Source organism: Syngnathus typhle, linkage group LG21, assembly GCF_033458585.1.
Source record: "Syngnathus typhle isolate RoL2023-S1 ecotype Sweden linkage group LG21, RoL_Styp_1.0, whole genome shotgun sequence".
In the NCBI taxonomy this organism is placed as follows: Eukaryota; Metazoa; Chordata; class Actinopteri; order Syngnathiformes; family Syngnathidae; genus Syngnathus; species Syngnathus typhle.
The window spans coordinates 882,203-892,500 of record NC_083758.1 but is presented as its reverse complement, the minus strand read 5'-3'; the positions used below and the strand labels follow the sequence as shown (position 1 = coordinate 892,500).

Genomic DNA, 10,298 nt, shown 5'->3' with positions numbered 1-10,298 from the left:
CTTATGGAAAGGTACAGGAATCATAAGCAGAAAAATGTGATGGTGGCCCGGATGTTGGGAACGGGCAAGTCCGGAGAGCAGGTGAGGTGGAAATGGGGGTCCCTGTGCGGTCGTGCGGCAGGCGGTGCGTCTGGTGTGCGTTGGCGAGCCCTGGCTGCCAGGGCGACGCCCCAGAAATGGACCTGCCCCCCGTCGCTTCCAGATCTGGTGGAGAATAGAGTTCTGGAAGAGCTGCTGGCGGGGGGTGTGGAGCATCGGGCCACCGCTGCCTTAGTCAAGAAAGCAGGTCGGGAGCCTAGCCTGATCGAGTCCTCTGCTTTGGATCTCATGAAAGCCCTGGGGGGTAAGGTAGTGTGGCCGACAAAGTCCGTGAGGTCCAGACCTAGAGACCAATGGAAGACGGGTTGGGCGAGGCGGCTCGTTCGACGTAGGAGAGTGTTCTACCACCAGCAGCGCGGCTATTCTGAGGCGAGAAAGGGGCTGGCACGGCGGATCTTAGATGGTCTGACGCCCCTTAGCTGTGATTTGCCGCTGGAGGTGGTGGATAGGCACTTCAGGAGTAAGTGGGAAACGGTCAAGCCGTTTTATGGACTGAAGGGCTTCGAGGTGGGACTGACCGCGGATAACGAACCATTCTACCACCCGATCCTGGGGCCGGAAGTTGTATCTAACTTGGCTAAGATGAGGAATTGCTCTGCACCGGGCCCAGACGGGATCAGGAAGCAGGCTCTTCTTGACTGGGACCCGGACGGTACGCAACTGGCGAGGCTGTTTACGACATGGATGGTACGTGGAGTCGTGCCCCAAGTCTTCAAGGAGTGCAAGACCCGGTTGCTACCCAGATCAACTGACCCTACTGAGCTGGGTACCGTATCAGGCTGGAGGCCTGTGACTATAGGGTCAGTCGTGCTGAGGTTGTTTGGGCGGATAATGGTGATGAGGCTAGCGCGAGCCTGTCCTGCTAGCCCCCGGCAGCGTGGTTTCGTCGCCGGCGCGAGTGGTTGCGAGGAGAACCTCATGATTCTTGACCGGATCATGGGGCACTCGAGGTCGGCTGGCGTGCCGCTGGCGGTCGTGTTCATTGACTTTGCGAAGGCTTTCGACTCGGTTTCTCATGATCATGTCCTGTATGTATTGGGAAGCTTGGGCGTAGACAAACGTGTAATCGAGGTGATCCGTCACTCGTATGTAGGCTGCTCGACCAGAGTGGGTTGCGGAGGCGCCTATTCCGAGCCCATTTCCATGAAGGTTGGTGTTAAGCAAGGCGACCCAATGTCCCCACTGCTATTCAATCTCGCTGTGGATCCTCTCATCCATAGCCTCGAACGCGAAGGAAGTCACCTGGTCTGGGGCGACCGCCGAATCGCCACGCTGGCCTTTGCGGATGATCTAGTCTTGCTGAGTGGCTCGGAGGAAGGAATGAAGAAGAATCTGGTGATCCTGGAGGTCTTTTGCCAGCTTACGGGGCTGGCTGTCCAGCCAAGTAAGTGCCACGGTATCTGGATGGGTCCAAACGAAGGAGGCTGCGTAGCTTGGAGGCTGTGTGGGAAGCCGATACACATGGTAACTCCGGGTGAGTCAGTTCGATATCTGGGGGCCACTATAGTGCCGTGGCAGGGAATTGTCTCTGAGGGTCTGGACGAGCAGGTGAGTATGGGGCTGCAGAGAATTACGGCGTCGGCGTTAAAGCCTTCGCAGAAGGTACTGGTGTGCAACAAATTCTTACTCCCGAGAGTCACCTTCAGGGCAGTTGTCGGTAAGGTTTCAGCGACCAGATTGAGGTGGCTTGACGGGAAGGTGCGGATGGCTGTGAAGAGGTGGTTGCGTCTCGACCCGTCCACAGCGGGGGGCTTCATCTATTCGCGGACTCGCGACAGCGGGTTGGGCATCGTTAAGTTGTCCGTTACTGTTCCCAGAATACAGGTCAGGCGCACCTGGAAACTCTGTTGGTCTTCGGATGTGTGGTTGAGATCTCTAGCTATTGAGGCGGTGCAAAAACCTGCCTGGTTGAGGTTGTGGGTTGCGGCAGGCGGAGATCCGGGCGGTGTGCCGACACTAGGCACAGGGGGCGCCGTCCCGGCTGCAGTTGCGAGCGCGCTAGTCCTCCCTGACTGGCGGCGTGTGGAAAATCTGGCCTGGGGCGCATTGCGGGTCCAGGGTGTGGGAGTGGACCTGTTCCGTAACGATGCGATCAGTAACACGTGGCTCGCGGATCCTCAGGCTGTGATGTTTCGTCAGAGACACTATCTGGTCGCACTCGCACTGAGTGCGGGTGTATACCCTACCCGGGAGTTTCGAGCGAGGGGCAGGGCCGAGTTGGAAACAGCCTGCAGGCGCTGCGGTGCTGGGTCGGAAACATGTTCGCACATCTTGGGTCAGTGCGCTTCCGTAAAGCGTAGCAGGATACGACGCCACAACAAGGTGTGCGAGCAAGTGGCCACGGAAGCAGAACGGCGTGGCTGGGAAGTGTCCAGGCAGCTGCACGTGGTGGCGCCTGGCATTGGTGTCCGACTTCCCGATTTGGTGCTAAAGAAAGGTGAAACCGTTCTGGTTCTGGATGTGACCATCCGCTTTGAGGTAGGGGCGTCCCTGCAGCGGGCAGCAGCAGAAAAGGTGGCTCACTATCAACCGGTGGCAGCTCAGGTTTTGAAGGCCGTTGGCGGGAGTGAGATAACGGTCATGGGCTTCCCTGTAGGGGCCCGTGGGAAATGGCCGCGAAGTAACTTCTCTGTCCTCGAGAAACTAGGGATCCCCCCCAGTAGGCGTCATTCCTTCGCGGCTCTGGTAAGTCGCCGAACGCTGCTGTACTCTATTGAGACTGCCACCCCCCGACCGCCACAAGGCGACCGCCACAAGGCGACCGCCACCGGCCCCAAGCGCCAGCCCCGACCGCCACCCCCCGACCGCCACAAGGTGACCGCCACAAGGCGACCGCCACCGGCCCCAAGCGCCAGCCCCGACCGCCACAAGGCGACCGCCACAAGGCGACCGCCACAAGGCGACCGCCACAAGGCGACCGCCACAAGGCGACCGCCACAAGGCGACCGCCACCGGCCCCACGCGCCACCGGCCCCAAGCGCCAGCCCCGACCGCCACAAGGTGCCCGCCACCGGCCCCAAGCGCCAGCCCCGACCGCCACCCCCCGACCGCCACAAGGCGACCGCCACAAGGCGACCGGCACCGGCCCCAAGCGCCAGCCCCGACCGCCACAAGGCGACCGCCACAAGGCGACCGCCACCGGCCCCAAGCGCCAGCCCCGACCGCCACCCCCCGACCGCCACAAGGCGACTGCCACAAGGCGACCGCCACAAGGCGACCGCCACCGGCCCCAAGCGCCACAAGGCGACCGCCACCGGCCCCAAGCGCCAGCCCCGACCACCACCCCCCGACCGCCACAAAGCAACCGCCACCGGCCCCAAGCGCCACTCCCCGACGGCCACCGGCCGACCGCCACCGGCCGACTTCCAGCTGGCGGGGCTTCCTTGAAAGCCAGTCCGCCTCCCGAGCTGCCCTGCCGGGCGTGAGTTAATGGCCGCCACCGGTACTTTATGGAACCCTGTTTGGCCCGCGAACCGGCTGGCGGGGCTTCTTTGAAAGCATAGCCGCCCTCCGAGCTCTCCTGCCCGGCGTGGGTTTGCGTCCGCGCTCGGTACATTATGGAAGCCAAAAAAAAATAAAAAAAATTCAAAGTGCGAGTGGGACCGGCCGGCGGGGCCTCCTTGAAAGCCCATCCGCCCTCCAAGCTCTCCCACCGGTCGTAGCTAAAAAAAAAAAGAAGAAAAGAAAATTCCAAGTGCGATTGCTGGTGTATTTACTCGTCGTGTCCACCGGAGGGAGGCAACTCCCCGCCGCAGCTGCAGCGGCAGCGCTTAAAGGTCTTCCCAGCCGCCTGGAACTCTGCGCGGGGCGTGTTTCGTCCCGTGCGCGGTACCAGCTCGCGCTGCGCCGTCAGCCGAGCCGCGCGTGGTTCGCTGGAAGTCTAATATTAATCATAAGTATCGCTCCATCTTCTCCTCCGCGGTGTTTGAAAAGCGTCAATCCGCTCTCCTGGAGCTTTTTTTCGGCCATCTCGCGCGTGCGCACGGCCTCCCGGTGAGCCTGGCACCGCGTGCCGGGCCAGATGTCCTCGGACGGCTTTCGGTGCGCTCGCGGCCCGCTGGAAGTCTAATGTTAATCATAAATATGGCTCCATCTTCTCCTCCGCGGTGCTTAAAAAGCGTCCATCCGCTCTCCTGGAGCTTTTTACGGCCACCTCGCCCGTGTGCACGGCCTGCCGGTGGCCCCGCGAGCGCGTGGGGAAGTCACAAAGTTCCCTCGGACGGCGTTGGGTGCGTTCGCGGCCCACTGGAAGTCATTAATGCTCCGCGATCACCGCCGCGGTGCTTAAAAAGCGTCCATCCGCTCTCCTGGAGCCTTTTTTGGGCCATCTCGCGCGTGTGCACGGCCTCCCGGTGGCCCCGAGAAATAAATAATAAGTGAGAAAGTGAGGGGGAAGGCCCCCAAAGCACCGTCTGGAGCTCCGCAAAAAGCTCCATAATCGGTTAAAAATGCTTAGCCGGGTGCCTGGAAGCCTCCTCCGGCGTAGAAAGTGAGGGGGAAGGCCCCCAAAGCACCGGCTGGAAGTCCCCCAAAAGATCCATTTTCTGTTAAAAATGCTTAGCCGCGGCCCTGGAAGCCTCCTCGGGCGTAGAAAGTGAGGGGGAAGGCCCCCAAAGCACCGGCTGGAAGTCCCCCAAAAGATCCATTTTCTGTTAAAAATGCTTAGCCGCGGCCCTGGAAGCCCAATCGGGCGTAAAAAGTGAGGGGGAAGGCCCCCAAAGCACCGTCTGGAGCTCCGCAAAAAGCTCCATAATTGGTTAAAAATGCTTAGCCGCGTCCCTGGAAGCCCAATCGGGCGTAAAAAGTTAGGCGGAACGGCCCTGAAGCTCCACACGGAAGTTGTAAAAAAGCTCCATAATTGGTTAAAAATGCTTAGCCGCGTCCCTGGAAGCCCAATCGGGCGTAAAAAGTTAGGCGGAACGGCCCTGAAGCTCCACACGGAAGTCGGAAAAAAGCTCCATAATTGGTTAAAAATGCTTAGCCGCGTCCCTGGAAGCCCAATCGGGCGTAAAAAGTTGGGCGGAACGGCCCTGAAGCTCCACACAGAAGTCGGAAAAAAGCTCCATAATTGGTTAAAAATGCTTAGCCGCGTCCCTGGAAGCCCAATCGGGCGTAAAAAGTTAGGCGGAACGGCCCTGAAGCTCCACACGGAAGTCCCAGGTACCAGGGGTAAGCTCTGATGCAGTACCGGCTTCGGTCTGTTGGTGCGCCAGAGTACGATGAGTTGGTCCCCCTAGTTACTGTACTCATCCCCTTTACCCCCTAATCGCAAAATATAGTCGGCACGTATGTGCAGAAGACTTTTTTTTCTTTTTGAAAATGTTTCTAAGTGCCAGCGGATGCTGGCACACGAACTGTCCGAGCTACGACGGTTCTCCGGTCGGACAGCGAGGGTGAAAAAGCAGTCCTGGAGGTCCGATAAAATTTTGCGAATATTTTCTAAGTGTCACCGAGGGCTGACACGCAATCTGTCCGAGGCGCGACGGTTCCCCGGTCGGCCACGAATGGTGAAAATTCGGCCTCTCCACCACGGAGGTCGGCGAGAATTTCAGAATATTTTCTAAGTGCGAGCGTGGGCTGCCGCACAACTTGTCCGAGTGGTGACAGTTCCCCGGTCGGATCCGAATGGCGAAAATTCGGCCTCTCCACCACGGAGGTCGGTGAGAATTTCGGAATATTTTCTAAGTGCGAGCGTGGGCTGCCGCACGTTCCGTCCGAGTGGCGACGGTTCCCTGGTCGGATCCGAATGGCGAAAATTCGGCCTCTCCACCACGGAGGTCGGTGAGAATTTCAGAATATTTTCTAAGTGCGAGCGTGGGCTGCCGCACAAGCTGTCCGAGTGGCGACGGTTCCCCGGTCGGCCACGAATGGTGAAAATTCGGCCTCTCCACGACGGAGGTCGGTGAGAATTTCAGAATATTTTCTAAGTGCGAGCGTGGGCTGCCGCACAAGCTGTCCGAGTGGCGACGGTTCCCCGGTCGGCCACGATTGGTGAAAATTCGGCCTCTCCACGACGGAGGTCGTTGAGAATTTCAGAATATTTTCTAAGTGCGAGCGTGGGCTGCCGCACAAGCTGTCCGAATTGCGACGGTTCCCCTGTCGGATCCGAATCGCGAAAATTCGGCCTCTCCTCCACGGAAGTCGGTGAGAATTTCAGAATATTTTCTAAGTGCGAGCGTGGGCTGCCGCACAAGCTGTCCGAGTGGCGACGGTTCCCCGGTCGGCCACGAATGGTGAAAATTCGGCCTCTCCACGACGGAGGTCGGTGAGAATTTCAGAATATTTTCTAAGTGCGAGCGTGGGCTGCCGCACAAGCTGTCCGATTTGCGACGGTTCCCCTGTCGGATCCGAATCGCGAAAATTCGGCCTCTCCACCACGGAAGTCGGTGAGAATTTCAGAATATTTTCTAAGTGCGAGCGTGGGCTGCCGCACAAGCTGTCCGAGTGGCGACGGTTCCCCAGTCGGCCACGAATGGCGAAAATTCGGCCTCTCCACGACGGAGGTCGGTGAGAATTTCAGAATATTTTCTAAGTGCGAGCGTGGGCTGCCGCACAAGCTGTCCGAATTGCGACGGTTCCCCTGTCGGATCCGAATCGCGAAAATTCGGCCTCTCCACCACGGAAGTCGGTGAGAATTTCAGAATATTTTCTAAGTGCGAGCGTGGGCTGCCGCACAAGCTGTCCGAGTTGGCGACGGTTCCCCGGTCGGCCACGAATGGTGAAAATTTGGCCTCTCCACGACGGAGGTCGGTGAGAATTTCAGAATATTTTCTAAGTGCGAGCGTGGGCTGCCGCACAAGCTGTCCGAATTGCGACGGTTCCCCTGTCGGATCCGAATCGCGAAAATTCGGCCTCTCCACCACGGAAGTCGGTGAGAATTTCAGAATATTTTCTAAGTGCGAGCGTGGGCTGCCGCACAAGCTGTCCGAGTGGCGACGGTTCAAACAGTTGGTTCAGTCATTCAGTTCAAAAGTATACATACAGATGAATTAAATGTGTGAGGGGAAAAAGATTCACATCCTCTCCAACCTCATTTTGAAATGAAAAGTAACTTTTCTACACTATTGATAAATATTGAGCTGGACTGGTGTTTACTTACAATGAGTCTAATCCAAACCCCTTTTTGTTTGTAGGCCTACTACTACTGTGCCATTTTAGAAGATGTGATCCTGCGTTTTGCCTGGACAATTTCTCTCTCTTTGACCACTATGACTAAGATTCACTCGGTGGGCGACATCGTGGCCACCGTGCTGGCTCCTCTTGAGGTCTTCAGGTAGGCGTTCTCTTCACAGAGGGACTCCTACGTTCACAGCTGTCCCGATATACGCCATTGTCTTTCGTATCTGCAGGCGTTTTGTGTGGAACTTCTTTCGCCTGGAGAACGAGCACCTAAACAACTGTGGCGAGTTCCGAGCTGTGCGAGATAGTTCGGTGGCGCCGCTCAACGCGGACGACCAGACGCTGCTGGAGCAGATGATGGACCAAGAGGATGGTGTCCGGAACCGCTCGGGGAAGAAGACTTGGAAGAGGTCCTACAGCCTCACGCTGCGGCGCCCCCTGCTGTCTTCTCAGTAAGAAGAGAAAACCCAGTGACTGTTAATGAGGGACTGCAAAAGTAGACTCATATTCATTGTTTTTTTTGTAGATCCAAAAAGGACACCAAGGTTCTAATTGAAGATACGGATGATGAAGCCTTCAGCTGAATCACCAGCAAGCAGCAACATTGTCTACACACAAACACACACACACTCATGCACTCACACACAGGACGTTTTTCACCATTTTAACCTTTAGTCTAAAACTTTAAAAATAACCTTTTTAAAAAATGTCACTTGGCAATGAAAAGCATGTATCTCCATCTTTATCGAAAGCGTCCAAACTTGGTGGGTTTTTCTCATTTAATTTTAAAACATGGTAACAATAGGTGTATCCTTTGATTTAAAAAGAGCAAAAACAAATGAAAAATGCATGTATCGCCAACTTTTGTGGATTTTTTTGTTGTGGCATATGAAAATAATATTTCCAAATTTGTGGATTTTATTTTGTTTTCAGCTTTAAACAAATATTTAGAAAAATGTATAGGATGTCAACATTTTATGGATTTTTTTTTTTTTAACTTAAAAACCAAAATACTGAAGAGAATGTATTCCTCAATGTTGTTTTTTTTTTAGAAACAAATATTACCAAGAATGTATTTTCACATTCGGGGATTTTTTTAAACAAAGATGTTGACCAGAATCTAGTACCATTTTTTACCCTTCTAAAAGGTAAACAAAAAATTCAATATTTGTGTTTTAAAAGAAAAAGTAAATTCAACGCAAAACAATACCTTTATTTTTATTTCACAAAATTTGGAGATACGTGTTTTTTATGTCTTCAGTGTTTCTGTTCAATTTAAACAGCTATAAAATTTGAGATATTTGCTTTGTTGCTCAGTGACTAAATCAATGAGGGACTCAGAAAGAGGACCTTGTTCCCTCATCCTCATGTAAACACGCGCACACACACACAAACACACTATAATGTGGCGATACAATTTGTTGAAGCACAAACATAGTTTTAAACTCCTCTTATAAAAAATCTAACCTACCAAGCTGCCATACTTTATCTTCCTTTTCTCTATCCTTTCATTTTTCTGTGCAACAAAAAAAGCAAGTATCTCCAAACGATTGTGTTCATTTGAAGCCTAAAAAAACGGCATTTTTATCTGTTTGTATGAAAATGAAAACAAATTGGAGGTAAATAATTTTGTTGTTGCTTGCACCGGCGACGTTTTGCTTGATTTCTAATCAAGTTACACCGACGACTGTTTACATGCCTTTTTAGACTACTAGCAGGATCAACAGGGACAACGACAAAAAAAAAAAACAATCAAAAGACTCCATAAACAAACCAGAGGAAGAACTCTTAACACGCAGCATATCAAGTCACGTCAACTACTTTGACCTCGATGAAGATTATTTTATACTTGTTTTTGTTTGTTTGTCATTTTGTTCTTAGTTGAAATTCAACAAGTGCTGTCGCAACACTGGAGGCACTTGCAGGAAAAGTGCATTTAATATACAAACTACTTTTACACAACGAGGGATGTTGCTTTGTAATATAATACTTTGATGTGCATTAATACTGTAATGTTGTCGTTGCGGTAATGTCTTGTTTCTACTCGTTAAGTGAGCATCCACTCAATGATGGTTTTTTCTAATCTTTGGACTAACGTTTCTACTCAATTTCTTGTCAGACCCAAAACCAATCTGTGCAAAAGGAATGTATTCCATATCCTTGATAGTCATCTTAAGGTCTCCATGTACTAGTAGACTCTTTGTCTTCTCTAGTAAAACCATTCAGTGCACTGGTGGAGTGACGAAGGCCAACTGGTGTTACTAGTGACGGTTTTCTACTATTGTATGACATTTCTACATAGTAGTAGGACAATAGTGTTAATAGGCAAAAGTGTGCACTACTAGTCAACTCCAAAAGGCCAATGTGCTTTCGAGGGAAAGTCACGTTCCCCCTTCTTCTCCCCCACCCCTCCCCACCCCCCTCCCCCCCAATACACGAAACATCGTTTCCCTCAACACAATGTTTTTGTACAGAGTTGCCTTGCTTGCATGCTGCTTTTCATTCAACAATGTATATACATACAAGTTAATTTATTGTTCCTGGTGTATCTTATTTATATTAGCAGCCATGATTGATGTTGCCATTTTGGACAAGCAGTATTTTGTAGCTTTGTTTGGTTCTGTTTGCGTACGTGTTTGTTCTAATCCTGCTCTTTTTCATGTGAACCTATTTTTAAAAAATGTGAATGATTTTGTTTTTAAGTGTACATTAGTGAATGTGCATGAAGCTATCGTGGCTGTGGCATGAGTTGTTGTAGATGGATGCAATTGGACCCACCAGAGGGAAGAGGAAACTGCTGTAAAGCCTGTGGCACGCCTCCAAGATGTGTTTCTCTGACACACAGTTTTTTGCTACACTCGTGACGTTCAAGTGCTTCATAGTTCATCATCTTCCCTGTTGTAATGTTCCCTTGTAGACTAGCTGAATGTGATGTTAGATGGATGTTCTACATTGATAAGAAACCTAAGTTGTGGCTAAAAGTGATTTTAAAGTAAGATGAAAAGATAAAGAATGTCGCCTTGTAGATCATCTTCCTTCAATTGAGTAGTTTGTATATGTTGAGTGTATACATAACACTG

At 52.4% G+C, this 10,298-nt stretch overlaps 1 protein-coding gene across 1 annotated transcript; it reads left to right on the top strand.

Annotated features, from left to right (window-relative positions):
- Positions 1 to 7,236: 7,236 nt before the first annotated feature.
- LOC133145608 (xenotropic and polytropic retrovirus receptor 1 homolog) lies at positions 7,237 to 7,848 on the top strand. The gene is made up of 3 exons (XM_061269242.1): positions 7,237 to 7,372; positions 7,449 to 7,670; positions 7,745 to 7,848. Exons 1-3 carry the CDS (start codon positions 7,308 to 7,310, stop codon positions 7,800 to 7,802), a joined length of 345 nt encoding a protein of 114 aa, XP_061125226.1. The 5' UTR covers positions 7,237 to 7,307; the 3' UTR covers positions 7,803 to 7,848.
- The last annotated feature ends 2,450 nt before the right edge of the window (positions 7,849 to 10,298 follow it).